Below are 25,358 nucleotides of genomic sequence, written 5' to 3'. Positions count from 1 at the left end.
TCCTGGAAGGGTACGTACTGGTTGGCACAGGATAGTATATATGTATATATATATATATTCTACATTATATATGACTGGAATGTTGCTGTGAGCTACCATGGCCTTTCTGAAAATTCCACACCAAGGAACCTCAACAAGGAAGTCCTGGAATGATTACCTGTGGCAACTGGGGGTTTCTCACCGAATCATATGGGTGGCCCATAAAATGATAGCGGAGACCCCAGGCTGACATTGTACATTTAAAAGCGATAAAACCCCGGTGCAGGGGACACAAAGAGACAACACAGACGAAGCACTGACTGACAAACAACTTTAATGGCAGGGACACATCTTAAATACACCAACTGCACACCCGACCCCCTAGTGGCAGCCAAGGCCGTCATGCTGTAATCACAAATTATCACAACGTTATCAAAAAGATATCACGCAAACAAGGCACCAGGATATCTTTTTGATAACTTTGTGATAATTTGTGATTACAGCATGACGGCCTTGGCTGCCACTAGGGGGTCGGGTGTGCAGTTGGTGTATTTAAGATGTGTCCCTGCCATTAAAGTTGTTTGTCAGTCAGTGCTTCGTCTGTGTTGTCTCTTTGTGTCCCCTGCACCGGGGTTTTATCGCTTTTAAATGTACCACCAAACAGCCCGGTTTTTATCGCTTTTTTGACGTTTTACACCTGGTGTTAAAAATTATTTGGTGCGGTCATGACTAGGCAGACTAGGAATCCATGTCGAAAAAGGAATTCGTTATATGTGTAAAACAGATACACTCCATGAAGTAACAGTCGTCAATTCTTATCAACAACAAAAACGGGTGGCGCGTTGCTGCGAACCAGGCAACGTAAAAGAAGCCGCCCTAGAACGAAACGGCTTCGAAAAATAGCGATAAACAGTAAATGATATTGTATCCGTTAAAGCATCAACTAGCAGAGGCAGTTGAGCTAAGAAAATAAAAACGCCTGTCTACGGAAAACGTCCGAGATTTATATTTCGGTCAAGGAGATTGTCAGCATGTCTCACGAAAAGATTTGCTTTCAGTTTTAGTTAAGTTCAACGGCATTGGAGCATTACGGGCAATTGAGAACAACACGTGCTCCGCTGCTGCCCGCAAAGTTCGGAAGGTTGATAGATATACTGAAAGTAGCTTGTATTTCATCAACCGGTGACTAGGTCACAATCTGTGTACTGTACAAAAAAAGAAAGATTTCTCTGTTATGACCATAAAGTAGGGCTGTGCAAATAGTCATTTAGAAATCGAAGCGAACAGTTACATGATGGAACCAAATGCACGCGTACACATGAACAGCATGTGTATGACATCCGTATACAGTCGAACCTCCAACTAACAACGTTGATTTAACGAACGTCGATTTATCAAAATTCTCCATTTAACGTACCATTTTTGTTGGACATATAATTCCCCATAGACTGTATTTCTGCACTCAATTTAACTAAGTGCTTTCGTACGACACATTCTATTTTACGAGGTAGGCAGTGTGGAGACAGACACCTCTTTGCGACGTCGCGGATGCCATTGCCCACGTGCAGGAGAGGGGTGAGCGAGGAGGAGTCCCACTCCCCAGGGGAGGGAAGGAGAAATAACGCTGCTCTGTGCCAGTCCGTTCTTACTGGTTACTGGCGTTGACACGTGAAATGACGTAACTGGCGGAGTGGGCATTCATCACTTTTGCTGTGGGAACTACGCAATCACTCCTCAGTTACATTTGTTTGATCTTGTTTCGCTGCAGTGTGTTGTGATTAGTGGAGTGATTAGTCCAAAAATGGAAGCTTCTGTCAGTTGATGAAGAACTTGCGATAACCGCTGCCACGTCCGTGTCCGAAAAGAAAAATGGCGTTGCTCTCCGTGACTTTCAAGTGTCCTGTGCTCACACGAAACATACTTTTTTGCGCGTTCCTCAACGGGAAGTACGGCGATTACGTTTGTCCTTGATGGAAATAGTGCGACATCCAAGGAGCCTGCCCACGGTGTTTTTATGTTGGTCTTACGACAGCGTAGTTTAGGAGGATTTCATTTCATTATATACGGCGTCAACTATGAACCTTCAGAACTGTTCAAATATACAGCGAAGCCTCATTCCAACGCAACACAATGAAATTCGCAATGAAACGCAACAACTGACGTTTCCCCATCAGGCTTTTAGCCTCCGCTAGAACAAAAGCCTTAAGCTGGAATTGCAATACAACGGAAGAAAAGTTGCAAAAGCAGCATTTACTCTGTCCCTAACGTGTGAACAAAGTTTAAAAAAAAACAAGTAAACGGCAGAAGTGTGTAATTCTTTTTGCAGTATTCCTATTTATAGTACTCCTATTCTATCCTTCTCCACAAGCGTCCTCTGTTGGGAAAGGCAAAGACTGTCTCCTGCAGCGATCACAACTGATCAGACCTGCGTTGCGTGTCGTCTGCCAGCCAGTGCCAGCGCAGCCCAAGAGGAGGTGGCTGATGCGGAGCACCCGATTCGTGGATCGCCAATTTTCCGCAAAAGCTCTCGTACTATCCTGTTACGTATCATATTCGCTGGCACAAACTTTTTAAAAAATTTGTCATCTCCTGTTTGTGATTCTACTGTATATACACGCTTGTACTGCTCGCTCCTTCACAATTCGTGGCATACCGTATTTTCTGGTGGATAACGCACATTGTACATGAAAAAAAAAAAAAAGAAGAAGAAAAGTTTTGCAAAAAGGGCACAGCACAATGTCTACCAATGCGCATTATACATAGGGCCTGACTTTTTAGGGTTAAACCCGTATCCGCCCGATATTTACCCCCCGAACGAAATCTGTAAAATTCGGGTTTAACCCGAATCTACCCGAAAACATCCGGGTCGCGTGGCACACTCATAAGCTTGCATTAAAATAAAGTTTGATAACATTGCTTATCATTTTTTCCATGTTAAGACAAATTTTTATTAAACGAAAAAAAAAAAATCGCCCTAATACACCCGAATTCCTGACGACAGAATATGCCGTAACGGGATTTAACCCGAATGCACCCGAATTTTCGAATGAAAAATATCACCCGATATTTACCCCCCGAATTTGGCCAAAAATAAAACCCGAAAAAGTCAGGCCCTAATTATACATAGAGCCTGAAGTTTTCGGGAAATATTATTTTCCTAATTCAGGGGGTAAAAATCTGGGAAATCAACATGCGCTCCAAATTATTGCGAATTCGGGTGGAAATACTTCCAGTACGCTAAATTCGGGGAGAAATCGGGCCTTATTGCTTACACGAACTGTACTGGTTTGATAAAAACGGTGATGTAATTGTGTTTGCCGCCAAACAAGCTGGCGTGCATTCCTACAGACGTTTCAGTGAGGGCAATTTGCCGGGTAAAAATCGGGTTTCACCCTAGAGAGGCAACCTTCAATTCGGGGAAGAAACGGGTCAAACCCCAAAACTTCGGGCTCTAATTATACGTAGGAGTTTTTTTCTGAAAGGATGCTGGGCCACCTGTAAACTCAACGTAGCCTCGTGCTGGGTCCAGTGTGACAATCTCTCGGGAGATTATGAGGGGGTTTAGAGCCCTGCACCATCCGCGGATGGAAGCGGATATCCGCAAGATACTTGCGGATTCGGATGAAGATTTAGCACTTTCTGCGGTGTGCGGATCGGATGCGGATGGCGCGAGGTCGGATGCGGATCGGATGCGGATACGAAGGCAGCGGATCGGTAGCGGATCGGATGCGGATATACCGCATGCTGTCATTTTTCCACCAGCAATTTATTTGTATTGCGCGCCGAATGCCGACAGCGAGCGCATGTTCGGGTTCACCTTTGACCATGCACGGCGGGAAGACGGGAGAGGAGGCATTCTGGCGTCTCGAACCGCGCGAGCACCGACGAGGTAGCGTTCCACGCGTTCCAGAAGTCTCTTCATATCGCGTTTGTTGAAAGGTTTACCTTTGCTTGTCGTCATGACTGAGTCCTTCCGTGACAGCATGGAGGCATCCGAAATTATACCAACATGCTTCCGGCGGTCTTTACGCGTCTTTCGAAACGTGCGGATTTTGCGGATCGGATGCGGATGATGCGTTTTGCTCAGCGGATCGGATGCGGATGTAAACTGTTGTGTCTGGTGCGGATGCGGATCGGATGCGGATAACGTGTGCGCGGATGCGGGTCGGATGCGGATGCCAAAAATCCTATCCGCGCAGGGCTCTAAGGGGGTTGACCTCAGGCAAAAGAGTGCACTGGGCTACCAAGGTCCTGGATGGATAGCAACGATAAGGACCTTTCTCTGCTGCACCGTTGTTCTTGACTGGGGGCAACGTGGCACGCGTGAGCCAGTCTAGGGTCAGGGATGGGTTCAATTGTGCATGAGACACAATAAACGACTTGTACTTAACATGCAGGGTTTGGTTACTGCGTACATTAAGAGCGATGTAGGACGTAGTTCCTGGTCAGTAGTACGGTGTTGGGATAGTCGGGGCTGTGGTGCATCTTATACATAGAACCTTTCGTAGTATCTGCCGATTTTAGGGGGCCCACACTCTACATCAGTGCACGTTATACACTGGAAGATATGGTAAGTCTTTTGAAACTGTCATCAATTTTGGTACAGCAAAATATTCGGCACAACAATAGAAGCTGAGGTCTGGGGAAGTTTGTTATATCGAGGTTCGACCGTTTTGAAAGAGGCATCCCTTTGATTCAAATGCAGAATTCCATATTCGACTTGGAATTCAAAGCAAATATAGAGAATTATTCGCCTTGGTATTAAAAAAATCTGCACAGCCCCACAATAAAAGCGATCGCACTCGTCAAAAAATGACTTCACAAAAAATTAGAGGAACATTGAAGTTTGATGGAATAGTTGGGCAAAAGGAATTTTTACACCCATTGTCTCTTGCTAGTGCACTTCAACTTTGATGTTAGATTCAGGAGGGACTATCAAGAAGCTGATCAACACTTGAAAATAGACACAGTAATGCTTCGAGACGCCAAAAAGGGCCCGTCAGTGAACAAATATGGAGAAATAACTGCATACCACATAGCGCAGTTATGTTGACCTAAAACAAATTCCATAGTGCAACAAAATTAGTTGTCAACAGACACCTAGTCAGATCTAACATAAAATGCAAGCACCTACACAAATTTCAAAGCGGCGGACAAGGAGGAAAACTAAAATGGCCTAAGCAAATTTGAATAACAAAAAAAAAATGAAGAAAGCTAATGCTTAAACCATGTACTATACAAACAAGAAAAAGTCTCTCGGTGGTGCATCATTTTGTGGTGGTACATCTCCTCTACCTTTCCCACACTGATGTAATGCAACTGTTGCCTAGGTAAGAAGAAAAAAAACCTTCCACGACAAACGGTCCGGCATCACAAAGACAGGCAATGGGGGAGACCTGTTTGTACCCAACCTAACCTAACCCAACAAAAACAAACTTAAATAATACTCAGACTAGAGCGGTCACAATCTGTATCTTCAGGGAGATGGCGGAGCTTGCTTGTCACCCTTGTCAGGATCTTGCTTTCCGTTGGGAAGAGGTGGAGATACCGGGGTCTGGTCGTCGTTGAAGAGTGGGTTTTTCACTTCCATTTCACCAGTCTGGAAAATGAGTAAGGTATGGTGAGAACATGCATACCGATAAAGCTCCTGGTTCCCCCAATTCCGAGAAAATGGCCGCGTGTCGTGGAACTTGCCGTTTCCCTCCGAATCGTCCGTTTTTCCGCTGAATATTTTATGTCTCTATCTGTAAGGTTTACATCTTACAGAATGATGTACATGCAGTGAAGCTTTCAACCGTTTACTGACACAAGCTTTCGTGCAGAATCTGCACTTCATCGGGTGAAAACACAAATGCCGTTCAGCACAAACGGGCTATTATAGCCTCACGCATGTCTAGTTTACCCGCCTCTTTCTTATGCTAAGGATTCACCCCACCCACGTGAGACGACAGGACTCCAAGCACAGAATTTATTACCTATTTGAATTTATGACATAAAAAAGGGCCGGATAAACTAGACACGTGCGAGGCTATAATGGCCCCTTCGTGCTGAACGTTATTTGTGTTTTCACCCAATGAAGTGCAGGTTCTGCACAAAAGCTTCACTGCATGTACTACTTCATTGTGCTTGTGCATCTTGGACTCTGACTGCCCCCTCGGATTTACCTCCGCTGTCCTACAGAATGTAAGATTTCAATCAGCCTGCAACATTTTCGCGGGTTAAACCCGATCAGTCGCGACTTCAATGCCTGGCACCGTTGATAACGCTGGCACTTAAGCGGCTGAGTATGCCACGACAAAACCGAGTTTAACAACAGCAATACCTGAAGGGATTGACAGAGCTGAAGCCAGTTTTCTTTGCGCACTGAAAAAGTTACCAAAGACTGGAAAAGGATGAGTCGACACGCAGTCTCGGGAGAGCACCGCACTTCCGTCGCTCGCTTTTTCTTGCCTACGGACTCCCACGAATTTTCAAGTCGTAGTTCGCTGAAACGTAAATTTTCTACCGAAGAAGGCTAGCGTGGCCTTCACACGTGAACGCAGCTACCTCTTTCGTGTCACAACCAATGCTAGCGAGCTTTTGAACGAGGTGCATGAGCACGGGGGAAGAGAATGAAGAGAATGGTCCTTGTGATTCGTAGGACGACACGGACATCTGGCAATAAAGCGAGAGTTTTGTGCACTACGATTGTTGAGTTCTATTTCTTCTCTATAAATATTGTACGCAGGCCCTGGTTTGGACCCCCCCCTGCTTTTGAGTAAAAAAATGTGTGTCCTATATGCGAGGAAATGCGGTACTCTTTTGCACACCCGTTTTTGCACGTGCAACAGGTAAACAGTGCATGTTCACCACAGCAGCTATGGTGCTGAGTACTTACAGGAGCCAGGCCAGGGCATTCATATACTGTGTAATCCCCTTCTTCGTTTTCTTCCTCGGTGTCCACATCCGAGGCAGACGTGTGTCTGTTGGTGTGATTTCTGCAACGAACATAAAAGGATACTTTTCTTCATTGTCTTCAGGCAGCTTATACACATTTGGCAGATGTAAGTTTTACCCAGTTACAATAAACCTTCACATGATCACGTTGAACCTAATAATGTCACCTTGCGAACACTTCACAATATTCCTCATTACACGTCATTATCAGAGTACTAAAACCGATACCGCCACCGTACGATTTGCTCAGGCTCGGCGGGGATCGAGCAAAGGTCTCAATAATCGAGCAGTAAAAAAAATATGCATTTCGCTGCAAAATAAACTTTACTAATACACACAAACTTCACTACACACAAACTTAGTACACACTTTACACATAAACTTTACTAACACAAACACGGTTACTGCTGAGTCGAAGTATTGCTGGCCAAGCCACAGCATACAATGAGCTAGAAACTTTAGTAGTGTTCACCCACTAGGCATAAATGCAGAGCGGAGCATCCCATGAGACTGCTGTCTACTCAGCGATAGGTAATTGGAACAACCCATCCACTCCAACCAGAACTCCAACATGATGCAAACGTGATGGCGATCGCTCTGAGCAGCCAGACGAAGCTCTAAGTCGTTGGTTATTGGCGGGTTGGAATGCATCAAAGGCCCGAAAATTTACATTTTTGAGTTCTGTCGCCTGGGAATTTTGGGCTATTTTTCTGGGGACAAGGAAAAAAAACAGAAAGAAAACTTTTTTTTTCCCAAAATTTCCATTTTTTTCCAGTGCTTCGCATCTCTAGTCACCCCAAAAGAGAAATTCGCTGGTTGAGCAAACAGAGTCCGAAATATCGAGCGATGGGGCAGCGTGGCGTTCGAAAATTTGGATGTCCTTATACATCAACTCTATGGGTCCCACGGCTGTTCCGCAAACGAGCCCGAATAATCGAGCGTGTCCGAAAAATCGGTCAGCGACTGTAGTCGTTCAACTAGAAGGTTAACAGGCTGAGAGTCGGCTGATTTCCTCTTCTGCAGCATGCGGGTTTGTCGGGAAAAGGATCGCTGCTCCCCAGGCTGCGCAAGCCTGACCCGCAGCAAACACTTACTTCTCCATCGCAATCATTTGTTGCTTCTGGTGCTGAAAGTGATACATCTGAGCACTTTGAGCCAGCTTCCTGTCCGCAGTAGGAGAGGGTGCTTCCTTGTTGGGCCCTGTCACACCGTACGCAGGATACTCCACGTCCGCTGCAGCCCGGCCGTTCCTCTGTACCCTGGGAAAATGGCACTCGTCTATGCATTCGACGCAGGAACTCAAAACACTGCAGAAACACTAACTGCTGGAGCCAGCTATAGTAAGCTGGCCCAAGCACACGTATAATGTAACTATATTCCATGTACCACCTAGATCTCTGATATGGAAAGTTAGCATTTCCACAAACTGATATTTATAAATCCAGTTACAAATTAATCATTCTGTGCGCTTTTCCAGCATGCCATTTATGATAGCCAGACACGTGCATTCAACGAAGATGCCTGTTGCTTCGAGTGCTCTCGTTGAGCGACGGTTTAGTGTCGTTGCTAATAGTCTCTGGGCAAACTGCACAAAAATGACCGGTGGGCATTACAGTACGAACTTCTCCGGGAATTACACTCGACGTGAAATATCAACGTGGATGAAAAGACGTTCATTTCATAATTTTTTGAATGCGTGAAACATCCCAGGTAACGCATAAGTACGTCATTACTAACGAGCAACGAGAACGCATTCCTTTTTGCTTTGCAGTATAGAGTAACATGCAGGGTGCGTCACGTAAGACCGACCAGAATTTTAATAAAATTCTCAACTGGTTTTTCTTTCGGAAAAGTCGTTGAATGCATCCATTCCCGATGGGGCCTGCTCAAAATGTGGTGGTCTATCAGTAACTGGTGTAGCCATTAATTAACTTTCATAATTAATATTCACAATTAGTCAGACTCTGTCTTAATGTCTGAATTGCAAAGTTGCAGGGCACAACCCTGAGGAAGCTAATTCGCAAGAGTCGAAACCCAGCACATTTCTGTACTCTAGTAAAAAAAATATCCCAAAATGCAACATTTTTGTTTGCGTTTATTGGGTTTTGATGCTGCTTTTTTCCCATCCCCCTTTCAGTGTCACGTCTTTTCCAACTGACATGAGGCTGTTCCTTAACGCATGGGGCACCCCCACTTCTTAGTGTTCCAGTCGATACAGTTAACTTTAAATTTTTTTTCTTCAAACCTGGAAAAACGCACCGGACCTAACCAGCAGCGGAATCAGCGATTTTATTTTTGTTATTTGCGTGGACCAGCTCCCGTGGCATGGTGGTCAGGATGATCGCTTTCTACGCCGAGACTGGGAGGTGACACGGGTTCGAATCCTGTTACTGGCTGCGCTGTCTAAGGTTTTCCCTGGGTTTTCCGAAGACTTTCCAAACGAATGTCCGCACAGTTCCCCTTGAAGTCGGCCCAGGACGCATACTAACCCTACTGTCCCCCACTACTCATAGCCACATTTGCTTCGCGGAGCTAACACAGAACTTTGTTTTTGAAAGTTACCTGCATGGTTTTTCAAAGTTTTGGGACTGGCGGTCTTATTGCGTGACACTACCAGATGAAATCAGCCGTGTTTCGGAAGGTGCTGTCAAAACCAGAAGGACAAACCAGATAAGGGAAGGAACAAAATAAATGAGAGGAATGTTAAAGCTTTTCAATGGGCTTGCAATCAGCATTTTAGCGATGATGTAGGCTGAATAAGGGCATCACTATTCGCCCCACTCCAGGCCTTCAGTGAGGACTATTTGCAGCCCTTCTCTTAGATTTCAGACATTCAATTTTTGGGGGATTTCTGGAAATTTTTGTGGCCACCCACACCTTACGGCCTCGTAAATTCAACCCACCGTAACTTTCACCGCTTGTACCGTTGGCACATTTCAAGTACTCTATTTACTCGCATCACTGGCGCAATCTTTTTACAAAAAAAAAAAAAAGAAAAAAAACAGGACGCATAGGTTGGGGTGCGCAAGACTTGAAAAACGTGTGCGAAATCTGTTAATAGAGGTCAAGTTTCTGGTAAAAGATGGGCCTTCAGGTGTATAATACGGTAGAATCTCGATGATACGAAGCTCACGGAGTAGCGGAAAACACTCGTATCATCTGAAATTCGTATCAAGCGAATTACGCCGAAATAAAAATTTTGGCAAGAAAATAAACAGTGACTGTTCACTTTCCATTACTGTCAGCGAAAGAGGTCGGTCGTAATGATTCTCTCTCTCCGATTTTGGCCAATGCTGCCGAAATTTTCGAGACGATTCGAAAGTCCCACCGCGTGCTTTCCACGTTTTTCTAAAGCGAGCTTCTCCTAAAGCACACACGGGTTTGGTGAAGCCGCCTTGTGGAATGCTGACGCGTAATTTTGCCAGAAGTCTTCCTGACATGTTCCCTCCGCATGTTCTGGTCGTCGTTATCCTGTTTAGGATGTCGTCTTCTGTACCATCGAGGTCGTTAGAAACACCAGCCTTAAGTAAATACCAGTCACGGGATAACGCGATAATGTCGCGCTTGAAAGTAGGAGTGCGCAAATTACAGTAGAATCTCGATGATACGATCACGGATGATACAAATTTCAGGATGATACGAATTCTTTTTCGGATGATACGAACGCATTATCTTGCCTTTACGGATGAGCCGAGGATGCGACAGAGGTCGTTCCCCCATGATGCGAGAGCGCGCGAGTCATGCTGCTCCTTCTTTCGAAAAGGGAAGGCGATCCTCACCACGAACTCCATTGCATGCCCCCCCCCCCCCCCCCCCCCCCCCGAACCTTATCACCTTATCTCTGCTTTGACCTTTTTACCCCCCTCGCAACAATAAACCGCGAAGCTGTGTGACATTGCTCTGGCGGAAAACAGCGACCAGAACCCCAGAACACATGGAGGGAACATATCAGGACAACTTCTGACAACACTACGCGTCACCATTCCGCAAGTCGGCTTCACCTAACGCCTGCTTGCATTAGGAAAAGCTCGCCTTAGACCACTGTCACGCGACTCGCGGGTGAAAAGCACGTGCTACGTCTTTTGAATCATCTCGCGTATTTGGACTGCATTGGCCAAAAACGGAGACACAAAAGCGTTACAACCAACCTCTTTCATTGACAGTAACGGAAAATGAACCGTCACTGTCTATTTTCTTGCCTTGGTTTAATTCGTTTGATACGAATTTCGGATGATACGAATTTTTTCCATGACCCCATGAGAATTCGTATCATCGAGATTATACTGTACGCAAATTTTTGTTTACACAACTTTTTTAGTGAACAAGTGGGGTTACGCAAATTATTCGAGTAAATACGATAATATCTTCACCAAACCCTCAGATGGGAGTGTCAGGCAGAATTACTGCACTAATTTATTCAGGTCATGTACTTACTTGTAAAAACAGAATCCTGCAGCCACGACCCCAATAACAGCGACAGCACTGCACCCAGCTACAAGGGCTGAAACAAATTCATTAATTAGTTTCAGAACCTCAGTGCTAAGCATTACCTTTAAGCATTCTGCGGTGGAAAATTTACTTTTCCATGAAGCAGGCTTTATAAATTTGTGGGATTCCCTGGACAGGAGAAAAAAAAAAGTGCAGTATTTTTCCAATACAGTAGAATATTGTTAAGTAGAAATTGCTTAATTATTCGCACTCTCATCCAGGACCCACCCCATCAATGTGTATTTAAATGGGGAGAAACTCTCGGTAATTCTATTATTAATGTAACGTTGTTAATGTATTAATGTTCATTAATGTATTCCCAACAAGTCACATTGTTGCTACTTATTGCCTGTCACATATATGGGAATGGCTAGCTTGCCAAGCCACTATGACTGCTTTTTTTCACTGTTCCCTCCAGACTTTCATTGAAGTCAGAAGGAGTAAAACAAAATAAAATAAAAATAATTAAAAATAAATAAAAATAAAATAAAAAGAAGATAAAAATAAATAAAAATAAAATAAAAAGAAGATAAAAATAAATACAAATAAAATAAAAAGAAGATAAAAATAAATAAAATAAAAAAGAAAAATAAATAGAAATAAAAATAATTCGAACCCACGGAGCTCGTGCCGCAGACCTCCAGAACGGGCCACAGCACCCCATATCTCCTATATATCTGTTGCGTGTGTCCTTTTCCCCCAACTTGTTCCGTTCGAGGTCGCTTTGACCTTTCACAACAGCCAGAAGAAGCTTGTGTTTCTCTCTCTCTGCCCCTCCCCTCTCTCTCTCTCTCTCTCTCTCCCTGTTGAGGTCGTGAAAGGTGGAGGTGCGTTCACATGCCATCACTCGCTTTTATGGCTTGGCTATTGTTTTCTTCTTAGCACTTGTCATAACAGATAGCATTAGAGGAGCACTGCAGTGACCCCCCCCCCCCGCAATTCTATTTTTTAATGCAATAGCATTTGTGGCCTGGGCTCTCTCCTCTCAGAAATTTTTGTGTTTCAGAAAACTCGGCTAGGACAATAGACAGTGGCAGAGGTATTTCTGCATAAAAGTTTAGGGCAGCTGCAGAGGGGGCAAAAAAATTTCAGCAGTCACGTGGCATCTACGGGTATATTCCAACTTTGGGAGGACTAGTTACTCGAAGGGCTACCATTGAGGAATCTACTGCAGGCTCTCATTTTTTGCACTTTCACACTGGGCAACTACACCGTTAGATGGTCACGCGTGCTACCTAGGGTACTGCTTGTCCGTCGGAAACGTTTTTATTCGTGCCGAACTCCCACAGCACGATATCCTCTCTAGAATATTCCATCGTAACTCACTGCAGCTCTGTCCCTACATCTGACCCACATCTGCAGACCATTATGAGCAATTTAAAATTATCCGTCCACTTTCTCAGAAGTTCAACGATTGCTCTAGCATTACTCCTCGTTATACCAGCAGGGAGACCAGTATTTTTTTCTTTTTCACTGCGGTGTGTTCTGCGAAGGAAAAAAAAAAACTAGCTCCTGCGAAGGAATGACAAGTGCAGGTGACCAACAGAGAGTTTTGCATTTGAGCATCTGACTCAGCACCTCTCACAATCTCCGTAGCGATTAATTTCCGGTCTGCGAACTGCATTTGGACAATCGCCCGCTGATGCATTGGGCTGTGCTCTTGCACAGACGAGAAAATAGGAGTAATGCTGCAAAGAAACGCTTTTACAGGCAACACTACGAATTTAGAACAAACGTGACAATCCTGATTGACATAGCATGCTTTCGAGCAGTAGTGGGCTCGGGATTTGGCCCTCCCTGTCGTGCACGGCAGGTGTGGTAGGTCAGCACTTGCTTTCGCACTCATGCAACGGAAAACATCTGTACCGGCTCTACTGGGAGCCCGCATGACCAGCGTACTATTTAATTTTGGGAGAATAGCGTGCTTTGAATATCATTAGTAGGGCCCGGAAATTTAGGCACTAAAAGCGATGAAAACAGGCAGGCACTTAGGCCCTCAAAAATACAAAAATAGGCAGTTAAGTACAAAAATAGGCAGTTAAGTGCAAAAATAGGCAGTTAAGTACAAAAATAGGCAGTTAAGTGCGAAAATAGGCAGTTAAGTACAAAAATAGGCAGTTAAGTGCAAAAATAGGCAGTTAAGTACAAAAATAGGCAGTTAAGTGCAAAAATAGGCAGTTAAGTGCAAAAATAGGCAGTTAAGTACAAAAATAGGCAGTTAAGTGCAAAAATAGGCAGTTAAGTGCAAAAATAGGCAGTTAAGTACAAAAATAGGCAGTTAAGTACAAAAATAGGCAGTTAAGTGCAAAAATAGGCAGTTAAGTGCAAAAATAGGCAGTTAAGTGCAAAAATAGGCAGTTAAGTACAAAAATAGGCAGTTAAGTGCAAAAATAGGCAGTTAAGTACAAAAATAGGCAGTTAAGTGCAAAAATAGGCAGTTAAGTGCAAAAATAGGCAGTTAAGTGCAAAAATAGGCAGTTAAGTACAAAAATAGGCAGTTAAGTGCAAAAATAGGCAGTTAAGTGCAAAAATAGGCAGTTAAGTGCAAAAATAGGCAGTTAAGTACAAAAATAGGCAGTTAAGTGCAAAAATAGGCAGTTAAGTGCAAAAATAGGCAGTTAAGTACAAAAATAGGCAGTTAATTTGCTCCTTTATGGGCAACGGTACCATACAGGCCTTGACGTCACCTACATGAATGCTGAGGCGGCCTGGAACCATGCTACATTGAATAATACTTAGAGCCTGAAGTTTTAGGGTTTAACACGATTCTTCCCCGTATCTGCACCCCGAATTGAAGGTTGCCTCTTTAGGGTGAAACCAGATTTTTATCTGGCAAATTGCCCTCACTGAAATGTCTGTAGGAATGCACACTAACTTGTTTGGTAGCAAACACAGTTACATCACCATTTGTACCAAACCAGTACAGCTGGCTCGAGTAACTCAGCCCGATTTCTCCCCGAATTTAGCATACTGGAAGTTTTTTCACCCGAATTTGCGCGAATTTAGAGCGAGTGTTTATTCACCCGATTTTTACTCCCCGAATTTAGGAAAAAATATTTCCCGAAAACTTCAGGATCTAATAATACTTCTAGTTCTCCGCCCTGGAAGGTCTTGTAAGGCTCAGAGAGGCCAAATCTTTTCATCAAGTGTACATGAACCCTTCTAGCAAACCAAGGTACTGAAGGAGACCAAATGCAAAAAGGAACAGAAGGTGCAAACACGTAGAAACGAAAAGAAAAATGCAGCACTCAGCATGAGCCTTGAAAGGCGCACTCACGCTTACACCTCTAAAAAAAGGGCTGTTATGGCATCTAAAAATGTTAGAAAAGGCTACGTTTCAATAGAGCCGATAAAAAGGGGGGCAGCCAACCCCGAAAATGTCGCGTTTAGGTGCTTATAGGCATTTATGGGCAAATGCCTAAAAATCCGGGCCCTAAGTAATGCTCCTGCACAATCTGAAAACCTGCAACTTTTCTTACAATTTATGGGGAGAGAAGGTGCGCAAATCGTGCACGTCAATAGAGGAAGTAGATACGACCAGTGCAGCTCTGCACTTACCAACAAAATATACGTCCGTGAAACTAGATGCCTTGGCGATGACCCTGTTGTCATGCTCGTGAGCAGAGCCTCTATAAGCGACCGCAACGGGATCACGCGTGCCCGGGTCCTTAGGTGTGGTGTGACCTTTGGGCTGTTCGTCAGAATTTTCCGGCTGGTCATTACGTGCTGCTGCTGCTGCCTGTTGATGGATTCCTATTTGATATAAAGATAGGAGATAAAACAGGATAAATATAGACACACGTCAATGTATACGTATGTCCATATGTACGGGATTAGCAACTCCCATCTCTCCAAAAGGTAAATTATTGCCAATGTTGGGCAAGTGGTACCACGCACTTTTACACGAGCCAATTACTCGCACAAGACCCAAAGGTAAGCTGCAATTGGATACTGAAGTTTTAACCCGATTCTTCCCAAACTTTGCACCCCAAATTGAAGGTTGCCTCTTTAGGGTGAAACCCAATTTTTACCCGGCAAATTGCCCTCACTGGGACCTCTGTAGGAACGCACAATAACTTGTTTGGCAGTAAATGCAGTTACATCACTGTTTGTACCAAACCAGGACAGTTAGCTTGAGTAGCTGAGAACGATTTCTCCTCAAATTTAGGATACTGGATCTTTTTTCACCAGAATTCGCACAAATTTAGTGCACATGCTTATTTACCCAATTTTTACCCCCCAAATTCAGAAAAAAATATTTCCCAAAAACCTCAGCCTCTAGCTGTAATGCGTCAACCGCAAGAAAGCAAATCAAAAAGAGAAATTGAGAGTACGAAACCATGGGCACACAAATTATCGTGGAGTTCAATGACCATCTCAACTTTCTACTATCAAGCTATGGTACCATATTATAGGTAGGGCCTGACTTTTTAGGGTTAAACCCGTATCCGCCCGATATTTACCCCCCGAACAAAATCTGTAAAATTCGGGTTTAACCCGAATCTACCCGAAAACATCCGGGTCGTGTGGCACACTCGTAAGCGTGCATCGAAATAAAGTTTGATAACATTGCTAAACATTAGTTCCATGATAAGACAAATTTTTATTTAAAAAAAAAAAAAAATCACCCGAATACACCCGAATTTCTGACGACAGAATATGCCGTAACGGGATTTAACCCGAATACACCCGAATTTTCAAATGAAAAATATCACCCGATATTTACCCCCCGAATTTGGCCAAAAATAAAACCCGAAAAAGTCAGGCCCTAATTATAGGTCATGTGTGGACCAACGGGAATTAATGAGGCCTTGGCTCCTGGTAACATTGGGGCCAAAAGGTGTTCCGTGGCCTGTGTCCTATTAACTAGGACACACATTAAAACATTTCCTTTTCCCGCAACACTCTAATGTGTAGCACAATACATGCATGATGCAACGAACCACTCCTGCCAAAGCGTCGAAAACCCCTTAAGATAGCGTGTGCTATGCCCTTAGATTTATACTCATTCTTTCATCTTTCTCACACCTTGTTTCCAATCAGGCTTGTGCCCAACCTGTATCCCTCTTGCACGCAAAATTAACAATGCCGACATATGCCCGGAATCGCGTTATGGGATTGCATACTCTGGGGACAGTCGTGCAGGCATAGTGTCGTCTTGGCTTTACGTATCCGAACAGATTTTCGCTGTACCAAACGAAATGCGGGCTGACTCTCGCCACGAATCGTAGCGCAATACATATTTTATTTCAATTGAGCACTTTAGCACCTAGAAGGATCGGGCTCCAACCAGGTGACGAGGAATGAAAACGTGAATCTATAATGTCAAGCGCGGACAGCAAGGATCTGTCAGATGAGATGAGACAATCGCGACTGGGTGCTGATCTACATCGTGCCTGGCAGAATGTCTGGGATTTTGCAACAGCTGGCAGGTCTGCTGATCGCAATCAAGGAAACCATTAGCCCAGTGTGCCACAGGTTGAACTGAATTGTCGGCAGTTACGCAGGATACAATAAGTTGAAAAAAAGGTGAAGCTGGGGCAGTTTACAGGTCAGAGGGGTAGCTCCATCTGAAATCAAACAAACTATCCCATTTCATCGATAGCATTAAAGCAGAAAAAAAATTGAATCGCTGGTAAACGAATACAAATAAAGGCATTTTGAAGCTTCTGCATGACAGAGTTCCTGGGCTGGGAGAGAGGAAAGACACGGTGAAAGACAGGGTGACACAGTCGTCGCGAGCGAAATTGAGTGTCTTCCGTCACAAAGTTTCTTTTGCTCGGGGCAAAAAGCGTTGTTTTTTTTGCAGCTCTTCACATGCAGTACAATGGGTGTATCCTATTTAAATTTTGTATCTGCAAGAAATCTGCAAAGTCGACTCGGAGCAAAACAGCACTACATTCAGTTTGACTTTCTGGACTACAGTCAACCCTCGATTTATGAACAACCTCGGTTCCCCGAAAAATCGTTCATAAATCGAGGGATTCATAAATCGAAAATTCCGTTAACTGAGTACTATCGAGCAAATGGAAGAGTATTTCCGAGTTGGGATTGTGTTTATAATGCCATATATTGTTGCTTTTGACCATGCCTTCTGCTGTATCAATCTCACAAAGACAGACGTTAGCGCATTCACTCTCTGTTTATTATGCAATACTAAATTGTTTAATTTTGCTTTGGACCATGCCTTCCGCTGTGTCAATCTTGGAAAGAAGAGATGTCACCACATTTGCACTGGACTGCTCTCGGATTTCCTCCGGGATTTTTAACCTCCGTTTATTAACCTCCGGGTGACAGCGACCACCTTATTCATCAACTGAGGTCAGGAACACTTGGTCGCACCTTGTGCGACCCCTGAAAACCCGTTTGTTGTTCGGATTTCGAGGGGTTAAGAACCGAGGGTGCAATACCTGGAAAACGTTTTGTCCGTTCAGGCGTCATTCATAAGACCTTAAAGAATAAGAATAATCCCTTTGACGGTTTCTGTTGACCTCGGAACGATCCGTTCATAAATTGATGGCAAAAACGCTGGGCAACTTCTAGTTGGTTCCCAGAAATTCCCTTCATTATTCGAATACCGAGGTTCATAAAACGAGGGAAAAATGAATGGAAAAAGTTTGGTTCCCCGTGCTCGTGTTCATAAAACGAGGGAATTCATAAATCGAGGGTTGACTGTATATACGAAATGGATAAAAATGAGCCAAGTACCACTTTATTGCTCGTTCACCGTGCTTCCGTGTGATGCTCAGTTTATTCTGCTACACCATTGGGAACGTAAAGGGCGCTTCCCCGTGTAGGACAACATCTTTAAAAAAACGACAAATTCCAGGTGCCTAAGTTATCCCAAAGACCCCACTGAAAAACCAATCCCGTAACTGTATACAGTCAAACTCCTTTACAACGAAACTCAGGGGACAGCAAAAAAAATTTGCAGTAAAGGTATTTTCGTTAAGAAGGATGTCCGTTATTGGACCTATAGGGCTCCAGCGGGACCGCAAAAAAATTCGCTGTAGTGGTATTTCCGTTAAAAAGGTGTTCGCTATAAAGGAGTTTGACTGTACAGTCAAACTCCTTTACAGCGAACACCTTTTTAACGAAAATACCACTACAGCAAATTTTTTTTGCGGTCCTGCTGGAGCCTATAGGTCCAATAATGGACATCCTTTTTAACGAAAATACCTTTACTGCGAATTTTTTTTGATGTCCCCTAAGCTTCGTTGTAAAGGAGTTTGACTGTATACGTATTGTGGAAGGATGAACCATGCAACAATCTAGCGCATAAACAGGTTGGAGCCAACCTATGTTATTAGCCGATGCATTCAAACTATTAAACTCCCAGCCTCTGGACTCCGCTTAGGTAGTGCATCCATTTACCATCCATTAATTTACATTAACGGTACCTTCATCCATGGAACGGTCAACTTGTCTTTCGAGAAACGACACATCTTCCCGGGCAGCGGCACTGAGCATTTGCTCCCTTAGATCCTGCTCCGCTGCAATGTGTGCATCCTGTTCCTCCAGTCTCTCCCTCCCTTCCAGGTATTTCTGGGGTAGCCAGGGCAACTGCAAGCCTGCATCTGGTCCATGGCGGTAGGCAGGCCCCAGCTGCCATGGCCCTGAAACGACATTAATTGTGAGTAATCGTCTACTCTCGTAAAACATTCTAGGAGTGCAGTGGCACAAGTACTCCTGCCAGGTGCGTCAGAAGTCGTAATAACACGACCCTCCGTGCAACATGCGCTAAGGCATACGAGCAATAATGTTACAGTGCGCACAATAAAAGATCGTACCTGCCAACTTGGGAACATCCAAATTAGGGAGATTTCAAAAGCGGGGGAGGAGGGGTCGGAGAAAGCCGATGTTGGGTGGCTTTTATTTGCATATATAACAGGAGCACACTTCACCCCAGCAGGCCCATTGGGCACAAGTTTTACAGCAACATATTTTGCCCTCTCCAAGAAACTATCTGGGTGTAAAGCTGTAGCAAGGCTATGACACTTTCTCAAGAGAACGTGAGGACACAAAACTATGTCTCTGTTCTCTTTGCGAGGTACGCAAGGTCGAAACAGCTAGTCCAAAGGCACCTTTGTTGCCCGAAAACATGGAGGAAGTGCCCGGAAACTAGAAGTGCTAGAACTAGAACAATGACGAGAACCCCGGAACTCCGTAACACAGAGGCTCCGGTAAGCGGCAGCGATGCCGATGGCAATTGGGCTGGTATTGGATTGACGTTTTCGTCTATGTGCCCAGAGAAAAAGCCGGCGTTTGAGATATAGAGAGGGAAACTGCATTTTCCGGGAGATTTGCTTCTCAGCCGTACAATCGTACAAACCGGTCCGAATCCGGGAGTCTCTCGGATGAATCGGGAGAGTTGGCAGGTATGAAAGATGAAACTGGTTGGGTTGTAAGATTATACATACTGAGAGAAGGTTAACGAAGCGTTACGTGAAACTGCGATGTATTTCTATGTAATATTTATTTATTCGTGGATTCTGCTCCAAGGCATTCTAGTACGGGGCAAATACAGGGTGGAAAAAACCGGTAGAAGCAAAGAGAACATAATGGAACGCATACAGTAAACATCTGTGCTGAAAGTATGAAAGCGTGTCATCAATTTCACAAATCAATAATTCCTATTAGAGCAATTAATAAAACCATTTAAGGGTAAAGGACGAGGGTAGAATAACACACGAGGCAGCCAATGGGCGCACTTAATAAGATTTCTCTTTCGACAGGTTCCAGAGAAAGTGCCCATTGTTCTCTACGGATACAGTGGCAAAGGGCAGGCTATTGCTGATTGTTTTCGGAAAAAGTCAGTATTTAAATAAGCCAGTTCTCGCATAAATTCCTCATATTTTCATAGAATGCTCATTGTAAGAAAGCTACGCAGGTGGCAAGAGATGCAAGAGATTGAATTAGAGAGATTAGATGAATTAGAAAGAGAATGAACGGAGGTTATTTTTGTTGGGCTCTCCGTGTGGTCCCTTCAACAAGTGGTGTCTTTCACACTTGTATAGTCATTTTTCTTTGCAGTACTCAGGACATCTTACACCATGGAATTTTCCTTCGGTGTCACAGAAGTTCCAGAAGGAATGGCCCTTTCGGCGTGAACAACATGTACTGATGCCCTATTGAGAATGATCATAAAAAAGGCACAGAAATCGTACCTTGACAGGAACACATCGGTTGGGCATATTCTCAACTCACTCTACAACTTTACAACTTTCCAAGTGGCAACTCGACCCTTAATTCAATATTTTAAAAGTTAACTAATTAGTCTTAAAACAATTAGACACAATGAAAGGGATATTCGTGAGAAAGAGATATTCTTTCTTTTTGTTTTTGTTACCCCACACCACTAAATTATTGATGTATGTTAAGTTGACGCAATTCTTGTAACTCCTGAACTGCCACAGTCTACTTTTTTTTCATATGTTGTACTTCACTAAGTTTATTATATTTTCTGTACAACCTTTTATATTAATGTGTAGAGCTGTTAATTCACATTACAACTAACACGGGGTCCTGTACTAGCTTGCTAGAGACCCCCATCTGTATGCTAAGATTTGGACTACATACAAAAGACTGCTAAGCATGTGCACTTCATTTCATTCACATAGAGCATTCCACCCTTTAAAAATCTCTGTACACGCTACATGAGACACCTTGTATATGCTCCAGTATCATCACTTTACTCACTTACACCTGTTTACAGAGATTTTTAACTGATTTAGGATCAGAAGGCCCTGCAGGCCAGTGAACTGATGTGATGCGAGGAAAATTAATTTTTTCTGAAACATTTCGCTCTGCGGCATGAAGCATTGCCCTCTTGAAAGACAAAATCCTTTTCTGGAAACGTTTTCTTCAACCAACCCCGTATCCGTATTTTAGATTAGTACGGCGCAAAGAACGCGACACAGTGTTTACTCCTATAGCTGCGCTCAACTTAAGAAGGAGAAGAAATTAGGTTGTCAACTACATACGCCGTTGGGGATAAGGAGATGCAATACCGCGCCAGGAGAAATAATACTGCAGCGCCACCACGTGCCATCAGTAGGGGAGCACACTTTCTGCTGCAGTGTGGTGACGTACAGACGGCCATCCAAAAAAAATTCAGATTAAGACGTCTGATGAAAGTGTGTGTGTGTCATTTTACCGTATAGTGCGAAAGGTTTTGATGTGCGCAATTTGTTTCCCAGATGAAAAAACACTACAAAAAAGACACTACACAGAAAGCAAAACTACTGGCTTACAAGGCCTTAATACTTCCTATTATTGATTACGCGGCGGTCGTGCAGTAACTTTGTAAGGTAACAGAAATTAAGACAATGCACATTATACAAGACAGGGTGGTGAGGTTTGTGTGTAATAGGTACTCAAGGTCTGACTGTACTTTGGTATTATGCGTAAATTTAAAATCAGAGTCGTCAGAACTAAAATACAACGTCTAAAGGTCTTCAGGCAATGTCTTTATAATGAACTCGCGGTGGACTGCACGCACAGCACAATGTTGCGTGTAGGAGCGTCTCGTACAAGGCACTCTATGCATATTAAGCCCCCGTTTGTTAGAGTTGAAGTGTTCAGGTGTTCCTTCTTGATACGAGCAGTTGATGAATGGAATAGTTTACCGGATCATATCGTGAGCACCCCCAATGCAAGCGATCTTCAGCGCAAACTTGAGTCACATTATTTATCGCTCCATTATGAGGACACATAAGTACTGTATTGTTATTGTTGTATAACTTGTATTGTTGTATATTTAACAATATACAGCCGAGTCATGACCGAGCGAGGAGCAAGGCCTTTTCAGAGACCCGAACAGCCGACTAGCAGACGCCAGCTGAGTAGCAGAGAACATTCCTCTGGACCAATCAGAGAGCGTCGCCCCTGTAGCGTCAGCGCAAGGTCCCAGGCAGATCACAGGGTAGTACTGCTCTCCACTGCCTGCTGCGGATGGTCGCTTTTTGCGGCGTACTTTAAATTCAATTTCTGCGATAGTTACAATTCTGTGGTGTGAAGTACTTCTCACGGTGTATCTTACTGACCTACTTAACAGTTTTATAGAGATAAAACAGGGTGTTAAAAATGACTTCCGCGCTACTTTAATAGCCAATATGGAAGCAGAGTAAGTGTGATGGATTACATTACGTGGCACAGGGAGGGAGCGTGACCTCTCCACGTCCAGTTACCCCATCTGCAGCACAGTAATACTTTGAGAGCTGATGGACTAGATTATGCGTGACTCCATGTAGTGTAATATTTTTATTTTTAAGAATTGTTATTACTTTTTTTTAGGTACATGCCACGTACATGTTTGCGTTTCTCGGTTACACTGCAATCTTTCGTGCGTACAGAAACTTTTTTTGTTGATCAATACGTGCTCGTACAGAAAGACAAGACAACTCAACCGGCCAATCGCTGTAGAAGAATGAAACATTGTGGTAGCCTTTTTTCTTTCTTCTTTTTCTTGTTTTCAGTGTTCAGGGTGTCTACTAAACAGTAGCCTACAAATTCCCCGACTTTTCCAGGTTTTCACTGACTATTTCAAGCAAATTCCCTGATCAAAACATGGTGGCTGCTGCGTTTTGATACAGATCTTTCATAAAACAGATCATTTATTGAGAAATTAGTAAAACTGCCCTACTTTTCTGTCTCTGAGCTTGTCGTATTGGAGAACTGCTACTCGTGTCAATGTTGCTGGGGCATGCCACTCAACCACTCATCAGCACTCGAGATTCACTGCGCATCGTGACGGCACTTGTCTGTGATTTTCCAACTTCAGCTGCTTTTTTTTGACAAATTCCCTGACAATCCCCTGACTTTTCCAGTCACATCAAAATTCCCTGATAACTCCCTGCTTTCCAGGTTTTCCAGGTCGGTGGACACCCTGGTGTTGTCTCTGTTCCAACCCTTTCTACCTTCAGAATAACGTACAATGGTTTGCTCGGTTAACCAAAAATTGACTATATTAAAACAGAAACTTGAGGTAGTTTTCTTTTTTGGAAGTAAACCAGTTCTAAGTTCACCATTGTGCTGTCATGTTTTGCACTGTGTTTTGGCTCTGGTTGTTGATTGGCACTAAAAATTACTTTTCGACACTGTTCACATTCACTGTCAAGACCATCGGTCCACGCGTCCCATATACATACGTTTTTTTCCTAAACATGTGTCACTACGAAGTTTTACAACACCCTCAGGGCATCTGAGAATCCGAACTCATACATCAGTATAAGAGTCCATGCTTGCTCTTTGGTTGAGCATGGATGAAAGGTAGGAGCAGTAAGGCATATATTACCCGACTTCTCACGCCTAGGTATGTGAATACATCAAAGTACATCGCGTACGTGGAAGTATACCCTGTCAAGGCGGCGGGATGAATGGGCTAGTTTGTGTTACTCCTGTGAAGGAGTCCGAAAATCGATGACCACGCGCCTATTTGTTTGGGTTCCGCAGTACAGCTATCGTTTTTTAACGCGCAGCAGCCTGACTACGGCCTTCGCTTCGAAAACTCAGCTGGCCGCGAGTCAATTCAGCTGCTGCAAAGTCTGAATATCCTTGGAATCCAACCTGCTTTCGAACGTGAACGGAAGTTGCAAAACAAAAAAGCATTTCTGCGAGTACCCGCTCTTGGAAAAGTTTTGATGATAAAAAAGAAACCAGTTGGCGAATATAGGTGAATCTTTTGATACCACTGTACGGCATTATTTGATGAAGAGTGAATGATATATTGATAACATCTTACGTAAAGACGTGCTGCGCCCGAGTTCGAAATCGGTTGATTATTGAAAGAAAAGGAATCTAAACTGCTGCAATTCTGAAAAGGATTGCAGGAACTGAAAAATTCCCCGAATTTGCTGAAAGGAATGCCACATGCCGTATTCCCTAAGAAAAGCTGACTGTAAGCGAAGGCGACAATGATAGATAGGTCAGATTGGACACTTGACAATGCGCCTAACAGACATGACTATCTATACACGTTCAAGTTCAGGTCGCTAATATTTCCAAGCTCGTAGAGTGGCAATGAAAGCACTACAAATGTGACATCTGTTTCGTTTTTCCGGCCAAAATGGCGAGATGGTCGGAGCACGGAGCCACAGCTTACCCTCATAGCTTCTTGATGTTGCTTCGGATAGGATGAACAGAAGTATGGACGTTACAGAAGTTCTGTACGTTAACATGTCCAAAAACGTCGCAATCAGGAGCCGAAAGGCATAGAAGCAGCGAAATGGTGGACTCTCTATTGCTGCCTATCCGCCATTTTACGTAAACACCAGAGCAGCGGCGGTTCCGATGGCAAGCAAGCCAGCCAAGCGATGGGCGCGCCGCTACAAAGCGAGTGCAATGCGCGCTTTCCGTTGTCGTCTGCTACGTCTCCTCTGGAAGTGAATAAAGAATGAATATTTGCAGCCAGTTCGTGGCAAATATTGCAAGACCCTAAATGGGGTTGTGACACCTCGATAAATGTGGTCGATTATGTTGTGCACGCACCGTTTTCAGCTTTATTTGACGAATTATTTTTCTTTCACAGTTGCAATTGCAAGATACAAGCCCTTGAACACACGCCCGCGTCAAGCTTTGACGTCACAAATACGATAGCTACAGCCATTCCCATTCGCAGACGAAAGAATGTGACCGCTCTCAGCGCTCGCAGGGATGTCTGAGCAGGATGAGTTTCGGTATTCGCGGTGGCGCGCTGTCTGCGCCGGACCCCGAACTTCCTTTTCTTCTTCTTCCTCTTTTTTTTCTCTCCGCAATAAAAAATATACTTTTTATAAAACTTGCTTCTTGTGTTCCTTGGGCATATTATTATCTTCCAGCTTTCACTGTACTTCTTTCTGCGCAACACCATTTTTGTTATATCAACCGTTAAAGTTGTCGTATTATTGCCAGAGTCGCATCTTCACGTATTTTTTTTTATTATTGTGTTTAACCTCTCAACGAGACTTTTATGGCTT

At 43.8% G+C, this 25,358-nt stretch overlaps 1 protein-coding gene across 1 annotated transcript; it reads right to left on the bottom strand.

Moving 5' to 3' along the window:
• Positions 1-599: 599 nt before the first annotated feature.
• LOC135368083 (neural proliferation differentiation and control protein 1-like) lies at positions 600-24,729 on the bottom strand. Its single transcript, XM_064601159.1, has 7 exons — positions 24,506-24,729; positions 18,804-19,019; positions 14,962-15,156; positions 11,350-11,416; positions 8,010-8,174; positions 6,857-6,956; positions 600-5,578 (listed from the first exon to the last, which is right to left on the bottom strand). The coding sequence occupies exons 1-7, from the start codon at positions 24,579-24,581 to the stop codon at positions 5,456-5,458; spliced, it is 942 nt and encodes a 313-aa protein (XP_064457229.1). The 5' UTR covers positions 24,582-24,729; the 3' UTR covers positions 600-5,455.
• Between the last annotated feature and the right edge of the window lie 629 nt (positions 24,730-25,358).

Source organism: Ornithodoros turicata, chromosome 9 (genome assembly GCF_037126465.1).
Source record: "Ornithodoros turicata isolate Travis chromosome 9, ASM3712646v1, whole genome shotgun sequence".
Taxonomy (NCBI): domain Eukaryota; kingdom Metazoa; phylum Arthropoda; class Arachnida; order Ixodida; family Argasidae; genus Ornithodoros; species Ornithodoros turicata.
Note: the sequence above shows the minus strand (reverse complement) of the source record. Positions and strands in the feature narration are given on the sequence as shown.

Bases quoted from the DNA above. Each gene is read 5' to 3' on its own strand.
- LOC135368083 (XM_064601159.1), bottom strand. From the start codon at position 24,581: ATGTTAACGTACAGAACTTCTGTAACGTCCATACTTCTGTTCATCCTA. The intron at 19,020-24,505 runs GTAAGCTGTGGC...ATGTCGTTTCAG, and splicing joins AACATCAAGAAGCTATGAGG to GGCCATGGCAGCTGGGGCCT. The intron at 5,579-6,856 runs GTAAGTACTCAG...CTCATTTTCCAG, and splicing joins AATGCCCTGGCCTGGCTCCT to ACTGGTGAAATGGAAGTGAA.